This window comes from Gallus gallus, chromosome 2, assembly GCF_016699485.2.
Source record: "Gallus gallus isolate bGalGal1 chromosome 2, bGalGal1.mat.broiler.GRCg7b, whole genome shotgun sequence".
In the NCBI taxonomy this organism is placed as follows: Eukaryota; Metazoa; Chordata; class Aves; order Galliformes; family Phasianidae; genus Gallus; species Gallus gallus.
The window spans coordinates 90142363-90163930 of NC_052533.1; the positions used below are offsets into that span (position 1 = coordinate 90142363).

Here is a 21568-nt window from a genome sequence, read left to right on the forward strand (position 1 = left end):
AACTTACTGAGGGTGCACTCAATCCCCTCATCAAGATCACTGATAAAGATATACAGATATATAGGTATAGGATATTAAGATATATAGGCCCAAATAAGATATAACCAATAGTTTTATAAAATAAACTTAATTTGCCACTCTGTCCTGAAAGTGCTTTGAGGGCTCCACCTGGAAGTCAGATCTAGATAGAATTACTATGATTGGTACAAAGGAGCTTTATTTTATAAGCCGCCACTAGCACTTTGTAACTGTAGGTAATGAATCCATCCTGGCACAGCTCAAGCATTGTAAAGGAATAAGTTTTGAATTTTTCTGTTAATTGGTTGGAGGGGTTGAGACACCTGAAAGTTTTTAGGACTCTGGAAGAAGGAATTAAACAAGTGGGTATATCTTGCTTTTTAAAAATCTGTTTTATAATAGAAATTGCCTTTAGAATATCTGGATCATTAATCATTCTTTTGCAGTGATTTTCCATGTATCATATTTGGTTATAAAATAGTAGCTTTACCAGTAATAATGACATTTTAATTTCAGTGCAAATAATAAAGCAAAGTATTTTTAAGGCTTTTTTTTTTTTTTTTTTTTTAGGCTAGCATTTTGTTTAAGGAGATATGCCAAACAGATTTACATCCCGCCATGTCTTGTCATGTTTTAGACTTATATTCTGCGGCAACTTTACTGTTGACATCTTGGAGCTGACATCTGTCAACACCAGCAATGCAGCTTATCCAGGGAGCCAGAGCTACCATGTAGTTTTCGCTGTGATTTAACTCAACCCAAAATATCTCAGGACTTAGTCTTTCTGACCTAGATGAGAATGCCAGAAACATGTTTTTAGAGGAATGGTAATGTTAACATCTCCCTAGAAAGTACATAGTATGACAAATCATTTGTAGTCACTGTCTACTGTGTACTTACTGCAGCAAATTCATGACCCAGGCATTTCCCATGAAGTACAAGAGTATGGGAAATAGCAACTCTTCTTTTCCAGCTTTATGATACAATAGATGTGATGGAGTACACTTGAAATTGAGCTGACAAGCGTTGTCTTTACACAACCTAGAGCAGTAGCTCTGATGAGGATTTCAGTTGTCCTCTTCATCTTGGAGAGCTGTGAACTCGGTTTGCTCTATTTGTATGAATTTTGTCTTTTCAGTGATGGCACAGTGTTTAGGGACTTTTTGCTCTGGAATTGACTCACTGCCACAGTAGCTATCCTCTTCTGCTTTCTTGAGAATAGAAAGCTGGTCTCCACCTCTTCTTATAAAGCTGATGTAATTAAGCTGCTCGCTACAGTGCAACTAAAATAGTATGGAGAACGCAACTCTATTCTGTGGGTCACTGATTCAGTGCCCTCTGCTGGTTCCGTTAAGTGATTTGGGCACCATGGACCTTGGCATGGATCTTGTGTGCATAGACAGCACGTGCAGACTATAGTTAACACAGGACTTCTGTGAGGACAGAGCTCCAGTGTTTGTGCTTATCTGAGCAAGTTTTCTCTGTGTACAGTCACTGCTGCTTTATAACTGGGTGCCACTATCAGCCTGAGGGGATGCCAGTTAATCGAAACTGAAGTGAGCATCTGCTGAATCTGGCTGCCTCCTCAGCTTTGTGAGATTCATAGCTAGTAGATTTCATTGTGGGATGTTCAATTTGGTACCTGAAGTGAGTGCAGAACACTTCTTCTGCAGATGATTTTTCCTCTGAAGCACAGTTTCCCTCCTATCCTTTTCTTTCTGTTTTTATTTTTTATTTTTTTCTTCCTAACTCTATTCTGCTGCTGCTGTGACACCAGTAAGCTTTTTAGGTCTTGCTTTCATTTTTTTTCTTTTTTTCCCAACAGATTGCTGTCTTTCTTCAGAATCTCTTGAGTTTTCATGCCCTACATTTGACTGCTGTCTTATGTAGGGAGGTTGACAGACTTAGTCAAACTGTTTTCTTCTCTGCAGTTTTTAACGAGGGGAGATAAGAGGCTGTGTACAGGTTGGAAGTGTGCTTAAGTTCTGAGGCAGTAACTAGTATTTTTCATGGACTGTATAGCAGCAGTTCCAAAATGTAAGTCAGAATTTGTAAATTTTATAAAGGCAATTTCTTCAAAACCTCAGAAAATATCTTATAAATGAGTATGTTCATGAATAGGGCAGTATCTGTCATGTCAAAAGCGTAGGCATACCACATTCCTTTATTTTCTTTTCCAACTCATATTTAACTGCTTCTGGCAATATTTAATATTGCATCAGTCAATTCATATCCATCACTCAAGTGCTGTCCAGTTTATAAACTGCATTGCTGCAAGCATATACATTTCTTCTGAGTACCAAAGTAAAACATGCTGAAAACATGAGGTGCTTCTTTTGTCTTTAGAGTTTTGTTTAGTAGCAGTATAACTTTAAAATTCAGTGTTCTGTGAGTCAGGTCTTTTCTTTTGCAGCTTTCAGTCTTTTTTAATTAGGAGATGAAATGCTTTAAATTTTGGCAGCTCAAATTCTTAAACTGTTGACTTATCTTTGGACTCAGTTTAACACTACATATGTAATTGGCAAATTTGCTTCAGAACTAAATTAAGTGCTTGCGCTTCAGATGGTCATTTAGTTGCTTAAAGACTTAAGGACGGCTGCTACCAAGCTGTAGAACCTCTCTTTAGCTGGCTGACCTTTCCTCTGTCAGGAGAAATATTTGTACCCTGTGTTCTTGGTTCAGTATGTCAACAGTGGGAAATGTCAATAGAAAGAAAGTGAAATATGAGAAGGAAAGGTGGAAACTTGAAAGTCTGTCACAGTTTTTCAAGATCTCACTCTTATTCTGCCTAAATTAGATGTCTTCTATAGTCCTACATCTTATGTCCTCTGGTACTCCGCTACATAGAGTATATAAATATAGAGGGTGCTCATTTGGATAAAATAAGAGGGTGAATTGTAAACTGCTGTTTTGTACTCATTGCTGCTAGTTGAGATTCAGTGTGTGAGATAGTGGGAAAGGTGACCTTAGTGTTGTACGAGTGTGAAGCTGTTTTTACAGAAATTTCTATGTCTGACAAATTTATTAAAATAATCTCTAGCAGAAACCTTAAAAAGTCCTCAAATCAAATGTTTGATAAGGAACTGGATTTGCTAAATTCATATTACGTACAATTGTTCTGAAGAGTTTAGAAATGCTATTTCCACTGTGCCTCTCTCTTCCCAGTCAACTTAAAATAAGTTGGATTTGGAAGCTGGATTTGATCTTATTTGCTAACATTTTTGCAAAGACTAGGTCTTTACTGATGGGTAGGCACATAGGAAAACTGATTTCAATGAGAATTTTGCCACTGGCCTTAGAGCTTCATTTAAATTCTGTCTCCAGTGCATGTGGTGAATAGACAGGCGAAGCAAACATAGTAGATATCTGAGCAAGGTGTCAAAGATGCACGGCTTTGTTTGGAATATGTATATGCATATATATCTCTCATGCACATATGCACATCCAAGTTATATTCTGTACTCTGACAATGCTTTTGTTAGTGTCCCAGCTAAATGAAGTATGAGATGGGAGGAGCAATATGCTTATCGAATGTGGTGGCTTAACTTTAAGTTGAAGTGCAAGGAAATCACTAATGAAGATACTGTGTAATTGAATTTTCTCCACTGTTACATTATTGAGTCTTAAGAAACAATGACTGTGAAGTAGAAAAAAAAAAGATAAATGAAAGTTCTATTTAAAACACTCAACAACCTCCCCCATTGTTTTCTAAGAGTGTTTTTCCTCAATGTTTTGCAAAAACGCATATACACGAGATTATAAAGATGGCAAAACCCTTCATGTTAATGCTTCTGTATTCATTTAAGAATGTGACTCTTGCATAATTAAGAAATTCAAGCAATTTTTCTTAGAGGACCTGATCTGAAGGAGTGGTTTGTTTTACAGAATGCTGAAACCAAGGTGGAGGAAGTGGCTAAGGAGAGTCCGAAAGCAGCAAGGCTAACACAGCAGTCTTCAGAGGACAACGAAGTATTTGGTGAGTTACTCAGACCATTGGAAAACGTTACTTGATCAGTTAGTTTTGTGTGTATGCTGTTTTGTTGTTTTTTTTTTCTTTTCTTTTTCTGAGAAACAGAATAAGTAACTCTTGTCATCTACCGACTGTTAGTGAATAGCATCCAGGTATGGGCAGTACAGTTCCAAAAAGAAGTGGAAAGGCTGAGGAAAAGACCAAGAAGAAAACCTAGGGGGATCAAAGGTCTGGAACATATATCTGAAGAAAGATTAGTATTTGGTTACTATAGAGAAGAAAGATTGAAGTGCTTAACTAAGTTAAGGATGGTGTGCAGTGAGAGGGAAAGTCAGCTTTTCTCTGTCCATGATGGATAGAACAAACAGTGATTTCTTCAAATTGTGGGCAGACTTAAATGTTGGGTGGGGGAATCCTAAAACAAATACTGAGACACTGGCATTCATCATCTTAGCAGATGGAGATTCATCATGGTGGGCCTTTAAAGGCAAGTTAGATAAGTTACTGTGTAAACTGATACAATACAATCCCACTTGTGGCAGAAGTGGATAGACTAACTATCTGATGACCTATGAGGTCATCAGATTTTAGATGAGCTCGTCTTGTTACCTTTCTGTGATTAATTCCTTCTCCCCCCCCCCCCCCCCCCCATAGGGTATTGCTGATAGCTTTCATGCCAAATAAGAAAAGGCCAAATATAGTTTTATTCTGCATTAAGATTGGGAAAAGCAGAAGCAAACCTTTGTTTTTCTGACTTAAATTGATTTCATGCTAATAGAACTCCACAGGAAAAAAAGCAGTGGTCTGAAGTTCCTGTAAAGGCTAAAGGTATGTCAGTAACATTAACATTTAGCTCCATTATGTTTTGACATGGAAACTACATCTGTAAAAATCATGTGGATTTTATTAAGGCTGTCTAGCTTAATGTTTTGGATGATTCAACTATTTATGAACACGGTAAGGAGATATTTTCCTTCTTTCATGGTACAGAAGGAGCGGAGCATGAATAACTAAATCTTTCTTACTATACGTGGAAACAATGCGTGTCCATTTAGACAGGTTTTGGTTAAAATCTGCTTTCCTGTATGAGTTAATGCAGTGTGATTAGCACATGAGCCTGAATTCCCAGTATGAATGCTTCCAGCACTGATCAGATAATGCCAGTGGCTGAAGAATCCACAAGTGGATGTAAGAACTAGGTTTACGCTTCATTAATTTTGTGGTGAGTCTATTACCTCATTTCCTCTACATGTGCTCCACCAGTCATTTGCAGTAGATCCGGTTCTACTGGTTATGGAGCCCCACAGCGCTGTATAGTGCGTGTCCCTAACTATGCCCTTTCTCAATGTGAATCTCTCCAGTGCACTTCCTGTGAGAAAGATGGAGACAGCAAAGAGGGAAACATCAGCCTACTTCTTTCTATCAGCAAAAAACTCAGGCTTTTACAGTGCCTCTGGGTTCAGCACTAGACTGATCACTCACTAGCCCCTAACTGTAGCAGACTAAACTAGCACTTGACTGTACAGACCTGTTCCATGTGGAGATTGTGAACTTAAAAATAAAAAAAAAATGGGAATTAAAATCGTGGAGTTCACTGTTGATGGGAGTTAAATTCACTCTACAATGATTCTACAGTGATGCACACCCTTACTATAAATTCTTTTGCTAATTTAAGAAGGTGGACATGCAGTCAGCTTCCTAAATGCTCTTTAAAGGTAATGATTTACTAACAAATTGCTAAACATTTCCATGTTCCAAATCTGCAAGCTGAACTGCTTGTCTAAGATAAGCCAGCAGTCAACCTTTGCTAGCTAGCTTGGCATCATGAGTAGGAAAATTTCTTTCCAAATCCAAACAAAAAGTCATCATCTTTTATCAACCCTTTTACCACTTTACAAATGGAAGTCTAGTTGGTTTGCTTTCTAAATTAGATGAAAGCTGTTAAGAAGAAAGAGGAGATATGGACCAAAAAGTCTGCAAACTGGTTAAGTGAAGAATTCAAAGTAGGCTAAAGGTGCAAAGGCAGTCACCTCAGTGTGAGGCTCTCTGAGAATCAGGGAGGAAATGTGCTCAGCTGTAAGTTTCATGTGTCTGAGAATGGCACTGTTGTACGTAACTGCCTTATCCTGCAGTTCTGGGCAAATTTTTTAAGAGGTTCAGATCCATCTCATAGAGGGTAAATAATTATAAGCTTCTGACAGCTTTCCCTAGGTGAGGTGTTTTGTAGTCTCCTGCTTTCCTGTTCTCCCTCTGTCCTGATGCATTTCAAGCCATCCTTCATTTCTTCTTTCTTTCTCTCTGGTGAAGTTAATTATAATGAGTGTCAAGTGTGCACCAGTAGCAGGTTAATTTATAGCTTCAGCTCTTTGACTAGAAGTGCTCTTCCTAGGAATTTTAAATAGCCTCCAGTCTTTTTGACAGACTGCAGCACAGCATTCTTTCTTTCTTTCTGTCTGTCTGTCTGTCTGTCTGTCTGTCTTTTCATGGATCACTGTCTTCTGTGCTTGCTCTATTTGTTTTGGACAAAAATCACTATCTGTGGCTTTTTCCAGGACAGTGCCACCTCCTACAGAAAAGGAGGAATCAATGAATTTAATTCCTGCCCGAAACAGTCCCCTTTGGAAAGGGGATGCTCATGGCTTGATTGCTGTTGTGCTTCTTTCTCGCTGTGCTTTTCTGTTCTGTACATGAGCTCAAGGGGTTCAGGAGCACCCGGACCCCCTGAGGTCCCTGTGGCTGTCCCTCTGCTCTTAGCCACCCGGGGGCAGCAACTGCCAGTCCCTTGCAGCCAGCAGCGAGTGCCTGGATGGCCACAGTAAAGAAGGCAGCAACCTTACTCCATTCTTATTTTCCCCCTTTCTAGGGTTAGTATTGCCTTGGACCAGTGGAAAATATGATCTATCAGAAGGGAACCTTTGTACTGCAGACAGCACAGAATATGTGCAGTTCCTTGAGGTTGTTATACAGAGTTTTTGTCATGGAAGTATTTGCTTCTAGAGAAAAGTGTGGTTTCTGCCGTGCTTATTGTTGGAGTACTGTTTTGGAGAGAGACACGGTGTTATTGATTGAAAATGCTGTGGTAATAAAGAACCAAGTGTGGATATCTCTTTCATGTCTGCTAGATCCAGTAGTGTTCTCTGTAAATACAAGTAAAGATCGATCCACTACTGTGGAAGGGCCTCTTGGGAATGAACATGAACGTCTTTGTTTTTTTCTTCTTCATGAGCTGGACTCAGGAATTATTATTTTGGACGGTATTTTTTGTTTTCTTTGAGGTTTTTCCTTTGTTTTCCTTTAATATTACTTTTTATACTGGGATATGGCTGAAACGTCCTCGGCAACAATGAAGGCTCATTGTACCAGATGCTTTACTGAAAAAAGAAGAGCGTCAGAAATGTGCTGTGTTTCAGAGAGCAAATTCTCAGAGGTGATGAACTTTTAACACAAACAGAGTGAAGAAATGGAGCCTAAGGGTAAGGATATGGAAGAGAAAGGGAATTGAGTCTTGTACGGTACTTGTATGTATAACTACCAAATTCTGAATTAACAGGAGTTAGTTTTGTTCATGCATTGAAAGGATTTGCTTGTGACACCCAACAGAGTTCTGTTGTCTCTTCTACACTGAATATTCATCTGTGCTCTGGATCTATAATGTTGTGTTGCTCCAAACTTCTGTTGAACTTGCACGTAGTCAAGATGGTAGCTGTTGCAACCAGTATGTAGTCAGAAAAGGATCACGAAGGACTCGGTATAGGAGAGAGAAAAGAAATGGCTGGGTGGAGCACTGTTCATTTAAAGAAATGGATCAGGAGATCACTGTGCTGGCTTTGCTTCCAAAGACAATTATAAAATTATGTATGGATAATTCAGAAGTTTGTTAGATCCATAGCTACTACTGTGAGACAAAAGCAGGGGGCCAGACTGCCTGTTGTCCTGGCTAGGAGGGTTGGACCTTCTTTTGTACAGTCCTCTGAGTTGGAGAAGGACAACTACAGACTTTTATAGATACTTCTTTTCTATTGGGATAAAGAAGCATAAAATTACAAATAAGAAAAAGTTCATGCAGGAACTGCAGTATTTTGACAGCAGGTTCTCCTCTTTGATAGCAATGGAGAGTTAGTGTAATAACTAACATTTTAATAGTGTTTCAACAACAACAAAAAAGGCAAAAGTAACTTTTTTTTTCCTAACAATACCAGAATTGTGGAGTTTTTTCCCCCTTTCACTGAAGCAGGAGGTGAGCTCTGCTGTGAGTTTGGCAAAGCAACACTGAGCGGAGCATCGTCTGTTGTTCTGCCATTTTTAGCTGCAGCTCTGGGTTAGGTCCCAAGGTCACTTTTCTATGCAGAGCTCAGGGAAGTAGCTCAAAACTGTGTAGTCAGCACAATTCCACAGCAACCCTGCCTGACCCTGATTCATTACTTATGCTGACACCCGCTTCTGTGTCCTACGCGTTGAACTCCTGTGGGTGTTTGTATAACTCTTCACAGGTTGAAGAACTTCTGTCTCCACTAGGTTGCCATCTGTAATATTGTGACAGATGTAGACATTGCTGCTGTTGGCCTTAATGTGGTACGAGGGCTACCACAGTTGCTGCTGTCCCACCATGTCCACATCTGGAATTTTTGGGTTTTTTGGGGTGCTGATATTGAAGACAAGGTCCTGGTTTTGGGTTGGGTTTTCTTTCTTTTTCTTATTTTCCCATTCTGCTTGGGATGTAATGACAATAAATAAAGCATATTCCCTGAAAACAATAGGCAATGTTCATCTCTTGCAAGTGGCTGTACAGAATATACTTAGGAGATGGGCATATATATGATTACATGCAAAACCTGTATGGATTTCACACATGCTTCTAGAATTCATTTTTGCTTTTAGAATCTCATTTAAAAGGAGAAGTAGCAGAGCTTGAAAGAATTTAGCAGCTCCTGGCTACACCATTCCTCTCTCAGGAGGTGATGTGACAGTGATAGGAACTTGCTAAAAGCTGTATGTTATTGTAGTTCAGTGACCTTCTTACAAGGGAGTTTCTCTCACTGTAAACACCATTGATTGTGGGATGCAGAATATGACTTTAATGCAAAATAATGGCAAGCTGACATGAAAAAAATCAATCCTGTGAGACAGCAGATTGTCCTAAAATGGATGTTTTAACCGTGGTGCAGTTATTCCCTCTGGCGTGAGAGGGAAATGGGTGAATTTAGTCTTTTGTAGTTTTTCATTATAAGCTTAAGCAATGATTCTGTTGTTCCAGCTCCACATATTTCCACTTCCCTTCACCATCTTTTTCCTGTTCCCAATTTCTTGCGAGTCTTGGCCTGCCTGCTTCTGGGGAGCATTTCTTTATCAAAATGGCACCAGAAAGACTGGAATAATTTCCTGAGCTAGAAAAAAAGAGATTTACATTTTAACAAAAAATAGCTTGTCATTTTTTATGTGCAGTGCTAAGTAGCTGATGAGCACTACTTGTGGCCTCACCTTTGGTTTGGTTGTTTTTTTTTTTGTTTGTTTGTTTGTGTGTGTTTTGCCCACCTAAAGCTTTTTTTTCAGGGAAAGGCTTGAAATTCTGTTCTTGCAAAATCTTGTGTATCAAAACGCTTCTTGCTAGCTGTGCATACGAAACCTCGCCTTGTGTCATATGCGTTAGAGAGCTGTTGAGGTGGAAAGAGACCCAGAGGATTTCAGATCCAGCAGGTGGTTGACCTTTTTGTTGTTATTTTAGGGTTTGAAGCTTTTTATAAAGTATAGAGATTTGCGTTTTGATGCTATTTCTGTATTAGTTTGGTTATGGCTCACTAGGTGACTACTCATCTTTATGGATTTTTTTTTAATAATAATATTCAAGTTTTATTTCTGGCAACCATTTGATGCATCAAACAGCAGTGGTAGCTCCTGGGTATCTAACTAGTTAATATGCAAGCACGATTACCACACTGCTCTACAGTAGCATCTGGACCTGTGAGGTTGCCTCTAATATGGATCTGATGTTTACCACACAATTAGGGCACAAGCTATAGGGCTTTTTAACAAGTATGATCCCAAATGTTTTTTTTTTTTTTCTCATCTGTACCACACCCAACCTGCATGTCTAAAAGAGGCCTGGGGTTTTTCTCTCTGTTACGGGGACTGATTTTGTTACTGGATTTGTTAGCATAGGCAGGGACCAGAGCCAAGTGATGCCTGCTGCACTTTCAGCAGTGCAGGCCTGATGGTGTGCGCTCAGTGTAGTGCATCAACAAAATAACAGTACAATAAATGACTTATTCATGATTTTAATGGTTGCTATACAGTGGGCAGGATCTGCTGAAATTTTTCCCCTTGTTTATTCAGTAAGAGTGAGTCTGTATGGGAGATGGGGGGAAGCACAATAGGCGTTCAGCATCCAATTGTTATCCCCAGCACACATTGTGGCTGATTGTAAAAGTTAGGATGGGGAAGGGTTACCAGTGTCACATGGTGCTGTGTGGTGATTGAGGCCTTTTGCTAATTAGCTAACCACGAACACAAGTTATTCCTTTCCAAGTGCATTTTGCTGCCTTTGTCCTGATAGCAGGCTGCAGCCCAAGGGAGTTTTCTGTTTGCACAGAAGAAACAGAACCCTTAGAGTTTTCTATCACTGGTCCTTATGTAGCAATCAGTTTGGGTAAGGCAGTATTTGAGCTGCAAATTAATTACAAGTGCTTCTGAAAGATCGTTATTTTGGAGAAAGTAGCTGGGATGTTGCTGTTGTCCCATTTCCAGATTGCTGAGCTGAATAAATGCTCAGTCCTGGTTTGAGTGAAATAAGCCATAGAATAATAAGCCATAGAACCCTCTGTGGGCCAACTGCTCCACTGTCTTCTTAGCTCAAACAGATGTTGGCATTAAAGTTTAATTACGCTGTGACTCACTTTTGATGTCATGGCTAGAAGAAAACCAGAGTGAATTTTTGTACCATTTATTTTGATAATATATGCCTAGAAACATCAACTGAGATCGATAATCTTTTTTTTTTTTTTAAGAGTAAGTAATATATATATACTGACATTTATGCCATTCATTGTAAAAAACTTGTTCCTCATATCCAGTCTAAATCTCCGCTCGTTAGTTTGAAACCATTTCCCCATGTCCTATCACAACAGACCCTCCTTTTCTATACAGCTCTTCTTTCCTTTAGCTTCCCTTTAGGTAGAGCTGAGTTCTCACAAGTATCAAACTCAGTTTGTAAAGAACCAAGATGTGAAAGCATTACAAGGGGAGCTGAGCAGCATTAGGCCCACCAGGAAAGGACTGTGCCAGAGGAGAAGACAGCAGGTTATAAACACTCCCTGCAAGTCATGCTCTTGTGACCCTGACAACATAATTTAATTTCTGTGCTGAGTTAATCTACATAATGCTTCAGTCTAATGTATGACATTTCTAACTGTGTCTACAGAGCTGAAAATGAGTCTAATGGTGGTGTGGAAAGTGGAGAGGAAAAACGCTGACAGGGAGGTACACAGCAGAAAGTCACATCTGAGGTGTCTGTTTTTGGTGAGGAAAATGGAAGTGAAAAGGACCAGTGTACACTGGTGTGCGCACCCTGGTACTTGCACAGAAACATCCTGGTGGTGACAAGACTGCAGTTGCTCACAAGCAGAGAACAGCCACGATAATGCTGCTCTTTATTTCCAGAGCTGTTCGTAGCAGGCTCACTCTCTAGAGCCTCCCCTATAAAAAGCCAATAAAAAACTTGGCTTTCTGTTGGCCTTCTAATATTCTTACTTAATTAGAAGGAACCATTTTTCTTCCAGTTAGAAAGCATCTCCATCCAACAGGAACTTTAAATTAGCCTGAATGGTTTAGTAGCTGTCATCTACAGTAGTTTGGGTTCTGTTTTCGTTTTTTTTTTTTCTTTATTTTTTTCCCTTGCTGCAACATCTTAAATTTACTGATGTGTGTGATATTGACCATGGAAAGCCAAAATGTCTGTGGTAGTTCTGTCAAGGAAGATTGCAGCAGAAATCGGTGTTTTAGAGACTAAACAAACACATGTAGGGCCACTGTTGCAAAAATACTTCTAAATCTCTGTTCATCTCACGTGACTTCCAAAGAAATTTGTAGAATCACAGAATCCTTAGAGTTGGAAGGGACCTCTGAAGGTCATCTAGTCCAACTCCCCTGCAATGGACACCACAGCTAGATCAGGTTGTTGACTGGCTGAAGATGAAAGGAATTCACGGGAGTTCTGATTTCTGATCTAAAGTATATGTTATCAGATTTTCTTCTTAACCTTTAACTGTGGGGAAAAGTGATTGAATATGCCTCTGGAAACAGGAGTGTTAGGTATTGGACACCTGACTGAGTCACCATGTGACATTACTGCAACCAGACTTTGTTTCACTGAAGCGAGAGGAGACGGAATGAAAATACTGATATTTCTGAAATAGATACTTCATATTTGAAAAGCTTTTCTTTAAGTAAGTGGGATTCTCTGAGCATTTATCAGAACGTGGTGACTCTTAACTTGCTTTGACTTTATTTTTCAGCACAGTAACTCTATTAATTTCAGCAGTTCTGCAATGATGTTTGAGTTTTTAGCAGGGAAGACTGTGATCTTAGGTCCGTGCTGTGGGGTAGCTGTGGCACTGAGTGGATTAGGGGAGCTGCAGTCTATTAGGTAGAGAAATTTCGTCGTGAACTCCTAATGGTTAAGTTTCAATCGCTGTTCTGTTTATTGTTGCAAGTGGACTGATTATTTGCTAAGTTCATTCGGGCTGAAGCAGTTCTAGATATGAGGTTATGTTGTCTTTTGTGTCAACTGTTCATCAGAACTATAGGGTTCTATTATTTCATTTTTGAAAGCTGAGGTTATGGCACAAGCGGGACATTAATAACATTATTCTGTTACCTTTCACTGTCTTTGATTTCTGTGTTGTGATCAATCTTGTATATAAATCACCCATACTTGAAATGACCACAAGATCCTCTTGTTTGGTCTCCAGATTTTATTGCTTTGCGGTTGCATTCCTTCTGCAGTTGTCAACAAGGAAATCTATTTCAGAATAGGAAATAGATGGGTGGAAAACTTCAGACTGAAATCATTGCTGTATGACACTTTGACTCCCTATGCAGCACTACACATATGTTCTGAAAATTTACTTGTATTTTAGCATATTTGGCAAATTTTCTTGAAATAACTTCTCTTATCTGTTTCAAAATACCAAGATATGAAAGCAAATCTATTCTGGTATTCAGGCTGAAAACTCTCTGAACTAAGAACCATCAGGGTCGCCCAGAAAATGAAAGTTTAGCTCTTGTTTCTCCACTAAATTACTCTGCCCCTTCTGTGAAGGATCCAGGGCTGGCCAGCATTGTTGTGAACTGCGCAGCCTACAAAGGAACGATGAGTGATGAAACTAAACAGAGAAACAACAAATCTGGCTTCAATTTCAAAATCGCTGCTCACCAGATTGTAGCAGTGTGTATGTAGTGGCCTGGTTTCAGGAGGTAAATTGGATCAGTCTGACTAATGCAATGGTTGAATCTGAACTCATAAACTAAAATAATCTAGAATAATTAAACTGGACCCGTGAACAGGATTTTTGGAAAATGAGAAATTGAGGAGGTGAGACTTTTGTATGCATGCTTGGATTTTGACGTTTCCTTCCTTTTGTACAAAACTGTCAACTCTGTTGCTGAAGCATCATAGTCCAAGTGCAGTCACTCTAGCACTGTTTCGGTTATTACACATGCTGCAGAAGCACCTAGCTGAGGAGTAGGACTTTGTTTTTCTTGTCAGTCAATAAACAGAAGGGGAAGAATATGAGGAAGGCTCTCTGCAGCCATCAGAGCTGACTCCTGTTTCCCAGAGCGAGTTCCTCCTCTGCCAGTCAAACTGCTTTTGCACCAAGGAGATTGCTATTCACTCACTGCAGTACAAGAATCAAATTGCTGCAGTTTTTGGAGGGGAACTGCAGCTTCGGGATAAAGGCTGCTCTGCTTGGGAAAACTCAGTAGCAGAATCCCAGCAGCATAATTACTCTAATTACAGGGGTGCTCAAGTAACACCTTCTGTACATGCTATTCCTGCCTGGACACATTTACAGCTTCACTGTTATCCCTGTGCCAATACAGTTCTGCCAGTCATTTTTCCCTGAAGGCAAACATTTAAATTATTTCTCTTTCCTGTTCATCTAATCAGCGATCTTTTAGAATTGATTTGTAATTATTCTTTCAATTACAAATAATTATGGGGGTTGAAAAATGCCTTACTAGTTTCATTTTTCCCACCTATGTGGTTTTCATTTTTTTAACATGTGTGTTCATTACAAATGTCTCCTGTGGTGAAAATCCGTGTTCCTTTCTAATAAATGTTCTTGCATCCCTTGTAAAAGTGCTCTTTTTGGCTCTACGTAAAGCCTAGGTGCCCATTATGTGACTTCTGAATGTTCTTGCAAATTATTTTTGAGATTCCAAGAAAAAGAAATTAAGGAAAGCATGCAGAGCTTGTCCCCTCATGAAAACGTGAGTACATTGAAATTAGCACATCAAAAATTGCACACTGCTTTGGCTAATCATTATGACTGCCAACCTCTTGGTAATAAATCACTGTTGACATATACAGATATCTGATTTTTATGATCAGTTCCCCTTGTTTTTAAGCATATCGTAATCATGTGCTTTATCAGGAATGAAGAGTGGGAAAAGGCTCATGTTGTCATTTGTACACAGGCTGCACATAAGCTGTTGGGACACAGGGGACTATAAAAATGAAAGATTTTCTTCACCATCTATATTACTTTGCTTATATAGACGTAGTTGGGATGTACAACTGCAAGGTAAAGACTTAAATATTTTAAGGGCCACATTCACAGTTCTGTTATTTAAAAACGAATAGAAATATAATTCACTGAACGTAACAGACTCCACTGAAGAAGTACAGCAAAATTTGATCCTCGTGATGGTTTTATTGCTTCTAATTAGCTTTATAAATTAAGGATTGGAAAGTGTTTTCGTATGGAGGGTCTCAGAATTTTGGTCGTGTCCTGAAATGTGTGATTTTGTTTGATCGATAGTGTTAGAAGAAAAAAAATCTGCATAAAAATGAAGACTTTTCAATGTGAGGGAAATATCCCAGAAATGATTGGCTGCAGAAGTGTTCACGAGGTCACATCTGTCTGAAAAGCGCAGAAAATCGTATTTGTGCGTAGATTTTCAGAGTCCTTCAGATCTTCTTGGAATGTCCTGATTACAGTAGCGCATTTATTGTAAAGGTAGTATTTTTTCGCAGGCAAATTAAGCATAATGTTAGAAAGCCTTATTTTCCACAGATGAGGAAGGGGAAAAAAGAAAGGAGAACTCGGGCTGCTGGGGGGAATTTGTCAAGCTGTGTTTATGTCCATTTCACGCACTGCAGATACACCTATTTAATTTATTGTGGTATCTGTTTTGTGGAAGTCCGATGATAGAAATGTGCACAGTGACAACGCTTGGAGAACGTCTTTGTCTCTCTCAGATATAAAATAGAAACTGTCAATTCTGTGACGATTTCAGTACATGGAAGCACTGATCAGAGTTCTTTCCTATATGCTACTTGTGCTGATACAAATCAGAGGTGCTGGTTGATTTTTTTGTTTGTTTTTTTTTTTAAAGTAGTATATGTACAAATAAGTGGCCAAACGCTTTTTGAGGTTACTGGTGTATAGCAGTATTTTTAATGGAACAGTTCAGAAATCATTACAATCCATCAGTAGACCTGACTTGAAGAGCAGACTAACATGAAATGCATAATGAAGAACTTGCTCGTAGACTTACACCTTCTAAGGTAGCCCAGTGGTCTGCAAATACAACCGTCGTCAGAAAATGAAGAATATGGATTCCAGGTCTACAAGAAGCCTTTCCTTAAGCCATTCTGACAGCAGTTCTACCTCAGCCTTTATGTTTGATAGCTGGCATATCTCAGATGATCTCAACTCCAAGGGGAACATGAGAATAGAGGCATTCTCTGAGTGCATGAGTGCTTAGAATAACACTATGCTTAGTGATCAAATGAACAATCCCTTTGAGCTTTCGAGATAGTACCCCCTCTCACAGGGCATTGGAAAGCATTTCTTTAACAATTATGCAGCAACAAAGCACAATGGGATTGCTGGTTGCCATAATTTCTTTCAGAGAAGAAAAGTCAGAGTTTGTATATTACCTTCTAATTCTGATCTCAAATTCAGCTAGTTTGGCAGTCAGGGAATACAACCTTGTCTGCTGTCACATCCCTAGTATTAGTGGAATAGGCTGCAGCATAGATGTTTAAAATTTTTTATATATTAAGGCGGATTTCGTTACAAATGCATCACCTGCCTGCTGCTTGTTCCTTCCAATCAGTTCTTTTCCTGCCTGTTTTGCATTCAGGAGTCTCAAAATCCTCCAGGTGTGAATAGAATCTGTGCTTCTAGCAGTGCATTTCTGATCCTCTCAGGCACTTCTTGGGCATGTTGTTCTCCCTGTTTGCTGTGACTTATTCCCAGTGTGTGACTGTGGTATGTTATTGCTGTAGTCCATTCTCACATATCCGGTATTTCCCTTGTACTTTCCTCCCTCCTCCTTCCTTTTTTTTTTTACTGCCCAGGATCAGATCTACCACATATGCTTTGTAGCAACTCCTCTCCCCAGCAGCCACCCTAAGTCCCTATATTTGGGGTCAATTTTAAAGTTATTTGGACACACATATATATTTAGTTTTTGAAAAGGCAGAAGCCCTTCTTTACTTGTAACAAGCTGATAGGATGTATCTTGCCTGTGAGATTCTGCAAGCCATATGCCAGCAAATGGCCTGCGCCTGGCCGGATGCATTGCTGTTGAGATGACTTGGGTTAACAGCACTGCTCAGTGCTGCTGTGACATTCTGCTGAGAGAACAAATTCTGTTCAAGACTTGAGACTTACTGTGAAATGAAACACCCTTTGAAATATTCTGTGAAGAAATCCCAACAAGTTGTATTCTTTTCTGGTAGAAACCTGCATAATCTGTGAGTCATTCTCCAGCTTTTGAGCCTAAGATGTACAGAATTGGAATGCATACAAGCATACTTTCTTTCCAATTTTAAAAATAAATGCTAAGTACAACTGTAGGTAAGTTCTGCTACGAGTTGGTCATACTTCCCTCTACTTCAAATATTGCTGTACTACAAATAAAAGAAATCCAAATCTCAAGTGAAACTGAAATCTAATCTGGTGCCTTTAATCTGTTTGTCAGACAGGGTGCTCTTACTTGTAATTGCTTGGGAATCAGAGTTGTTTCAGTAGAACTACACCAGTGGGGACAAAAGATACTTTCCTATATTTGCTCAAGTATTTGCATTCTGAAGCGTGCTTCAGAAACCACAAGCTGCTTGTACATCACAGTGCACAGATCTCCTTAGCCTGTTGTGACTGTGACACTGGAGCTGCTACTAATAGATAATTAGGTATTTTACGTTTTATGATTACCTGCAGAACTTTTATTAAATGGTTTTAACAATACATGCCATACATGAAAAGCTGGAAATAAAAGCAGTGCTGGTTTGCCATCTGTCTCCTAAGCATGTAATAGACCATTCCTTTGGCTCTTGACAGTGAGTGCTGGGTGATGGGGAGAGAAGAGGGGTGAACTGGATTAAGAGTGGCCTTCAAGTGAATGTGGATATCCCTCGTGTTTGTTAGTTTAATTACTTTTTTTCTTTTAATCTCTCCCTGCTCATTAGACTGCTGCTGCCAGCTTACCATCTTCAGAACAGAAAGCATCTCTCTTTACTTTTGTGTTCATGCTATTTATCCTCGCTTTAGGGTTATGTTCACATTTTAGGGAAGGGAATTAATTTCAGTCTTGAGATACCTGAAGTTTGTCCTCCTTACGTGGTCTTGTTGTTGCTAATTTGAGAAAAGTTTTTACTCCGTTAGTAGTTTAAAAGTATCTTGTTGGTCTTCAGTCCTTGTGTTCTTACTAGTCCAGAAAAATCCACTCAGCTGTTGTCTGTGGATGGCCAGCGTTATGTCCTGCTCTGCTTCAGAACCCCGCTGTGCTATTTAACCCAGCCAAATCAGGCTGATATATGTATGCCTGCAGCTTCTTTGGTCTGAAATCAAGCTCTGTGTAGATGGAGATGTTTGTAGCCTGCACCCTAATATAGGGTTTGTAGCACCCTAATGAGGTGGTTGATTTAACAAGAACTTGGTTCCACTGTACAGAGTTTAAACGTTTCTTCTTGGAAAAGAAATTGCTGCGACTTCCCCATGTTGTTTTATTTTCATTCCAATGAAAATAGAAGTCCAGGTTTTATTAAAGCAGTGTATTGCATAGTTTAGTAATAAAAGAGACTGATGGTTGGCTGTGAGCCATTTGCTACAAGGAAATGAGTTTGTTAGATTTTGCATTGTTGGAGTGCAGAGTCTGGAAATGGATGCATATCGGTTTGATACTTGACTTGATATTCTTTATACATTGTCTATGTTCTCATAGGTTGTTTGTTTGTTTCCCCATCAGCTCTATTTGTTCAACTTGCAGGCCTATGCAGAGGTGCCCTGGACACTGATTTATCAGTTCTTGACTTGGAAACATCTTAGAGGCAGTGAAGAACATCTTGCACCACTGTTGCTGGGTTTAGCAATCACATGCTGCAAAGCCTACCACAAGCTGTGCCTTATGCTCCTTGCTGAGTAAAGCCGCACATGTTTGTCTCGTCTCGATGTTATTTTCTCCTGTTAGAGCAGAACACCTCAAATAATGAGTCTTTAGGTGGCAACAAAAAGTGTTCTATAACCATTATCCCAAGGGACAAATCTGCGCTGATTTTATTCTCGTGGAGGGCAGTTAGCTCAGCCGGTCTTCTTACCATCCTGCTGCAAGACTTCTTCAGTGTGTAAACAAGTGGCCTAGTCTGCTGCTGAACTCTTTTCCTTTTTCTTTAAGTATTTTGAGCCTTGGGCACTATTATCTTGCTTCAGATTTGAAATTTAAATAGCACAGATGGAAATGCATGATAAATTGACAGCATACTACCCTGTCTGTTCAAGTACGAAACTGGTACAAAATAAAATGAAAAAAAAAAAAAAAGTAGATTCAAAATTGTTAAGCAAGCAATTTCCATGTTGTGGGCGGATTTTCTGAAATAGCCAAAGGAAAATTTTTTTAATGTTCTTGAAGTATCTGAAAAAAAAAAAACCCACCCTAAACCGTAAGTGTTGTAAACAATGAAGAACACTAAGCAGGGAGATGAGCTCTACAGAAATATCCAAAAGCACTTCCACATTCACAGCTCAGTCTGAAAGAACAAAATTGTAGGTGGAAGGGAAGGACTACAAAGATCTGGATCCTGCAGGTGTTGGTAATGAGCACTGTGCCAACAGCATCAGAGCTCAGAGATGCAGAATAACTGTTGGCATTTGAGAGTTAGTACAGGGCTTTTTTGGATGGGCTGAAGTTCAAAATAACTGTTTAACCTGAACGGTGAAATACTGACAGCACTAACATTTTCAGTATGACTGTAATAGTGCCTCTAGCTGTGTGGTGTTTTGTGTGAACAATGCTAGAGACAGCCAAGCAAGTGGTGAAAAGCACCTGTACTCCTAGCAGCAGCTGTCTGTAACTTCCAGTTTCACTTGTCTAAGTGCTACTCTGCAGCTCTGCTACTACTGGTTTTTTATTGAACATGTTGTAGTCTCATTGGAAGGGCTGGTTAAGTTAGCAAGGGTAGACAAAGGCAGAACTCAACATCCATTGCTTTACTGCCAGCTCTTCTACACAATCAATTTCAAAGAGCCTGTTTTCAGGGTAGGGTGATTAGACATTTGGCTTGTTTGCTTTTAATTGCCATTAGACTCTGCTGACAAAACAACGTGGGATACTGGTGACAAAGATGAAAGTTTGCTTGCTGACAGTTGTCAATGCTTGCCTTGAAAAGCACAAGTCGTCTCCAAGCAGAGAGCTATTTTAAGGCAATAACCACACAATTTTTAGAGAAATGCTTAATTCCGTTTTTGGAGGCCATCTACTTTTAAACTGCTTCAGGTGAATGTATTGCACTGCACTATGAAAGAAGAGGCAGAGCTGCGTGGGGCTGGAAGAGAGGGGAAGCCAATGAATGGTGCGGTTGTGGAAGGCGCATTTCTGATGGTAGGTAAATGGGGCGTCTCCTCCTCCTGCAGCTGGAGCTTGGTCTGAAATTCACAGTGTGTTTCTCGCACTGTCTGTGACCACGGGTGGAAAGCTCTGAGTACTTGGCTCAGTCCTGCCTGGCTGCGTGTTCCTGACAGACACAATGCCAGAGTGTTCCCATCCTAAGTGGGTTAGGAAAGTTGGCTGATCAAGCACATAACTGATCCTGGAATCTAAAGATTTATTTCTGCACTTGAAAATTCTGTCTCAGTGAGTGATTTATTTTATATATGCAACATTAAAAACAAAGAAGCATTTTTCTCTTCTGTTGAAGTGGAGGAATAACCAGATGCAAAGGATCCCTCTAGTCTGCAGGATCCCAAGGACATTTTTCTTGAGTCTGCTGGCTTCATGTGCGTGCAGCCCCTTCCTTCTCCACTTCAGTGTGCAATTCTGTGTTTCCATGTCACAGAAAGTCTAATGTTCAGGCTGGTGGCACAGCTTAAGAGCTTGTCTCCTGCTCCATGCTGTATCAGCACAGCTATATCATCTGACTAAATCAAATATAAGCAAACAGGATACACTGTTTTTCCATAGTGAGGTCACTGGGGATCTGGATAAGGCTGTTCCTAATTTTTTGGAGATTTGCAACAATGACTAGCCTTGAGCAATTAACGGTTTGTGTGGTGGATGCATCAAAGGCAAAGCTTGGAAAATAGTATGAATGGTTCCCAGGCATAGACCCACTGCGTTCTGAAGCATGGTACTGAGTGATTCCTGTCAGGTGGGTGGAGCGCATCATCCTAGGCACATGTATGTTTGGTCAGAGGTAGAAAAGATTCACCTCATTTTTTTTTTTGTGGTTTTTTTTTTTTAAGACTTTACAGATCGTGTAATGCAAACAGTCTTTCTGTAGAGGAGGGAAAAACATTGCTGTAGCTGTTTCTCTGGTATCACTGGCATCACTGGCATCTCTCCAGTCAGCATTCAAGTGCAATGGTATTCATTTTTTTCAAAAGCAGAGCCTCTTGCTCTTTTTCAGATGGTGTTATAAAACATGAAAAGGCAGACTCTTCAAAAAAATTCCTTTTTTCCAATCATTGACCCTTTAACTCTGTTTTTTGAATCGTTCTCTGGCTACTGTTCAAGACATATTTGAGCTAGCTAGCTAAACCCTCTGCTGCTGGTATGCCTGAGTTATTAATGCTCATGTTTTGTTACTGTTAGAAAAGCTCATTGGCAGGAGGTAACCTGGCATATTCACTGATAGGGCCATGCTGTACTGGAGCACATCCACCCTTACCTTTAGCTGACAGTTATGCATTTGGTTACAGTTTGTCTAGTAAGGGAATTGCCTTTATCCAGGCAGTAGGTACGCTAGTAATTACTAATTACATTGAATCTGTGTATGTGTGCATGCACATTAGTGGTGACAAGGTTCCTAGGTGCAAAATTGAATAGCTCTGTTGCGCACAATGTCTTGGTTGTCTCTCA

The 21568-nt window shown here is 39.7% G+C and overlaps 1 protein-coding gene across 12 annotated transcripts in view; it reads left to right on the forward strand.

Moving 5' to 3' along the window:
* The window catches only part of MBP (myelin basic protein), a 108292-nt gene that overhangs the window by 50988 nt on the left and 35736 nt on the right, over positions 1-21568 (forward strand). For all 12 annotated transcript variants that reach the window (XM_046919081.1, XM_040676573.2, XM_040676543.2 and 9 more), the window contains one exon: positions 3904-3994. In XM_046919081.1, the coding sequence (XP_046775037.1) occupies positions 3904-3994 (91 nt within the window). The remainder of the gene's footprint in view (positions 1-3903; positions 3995-21568) is intronic.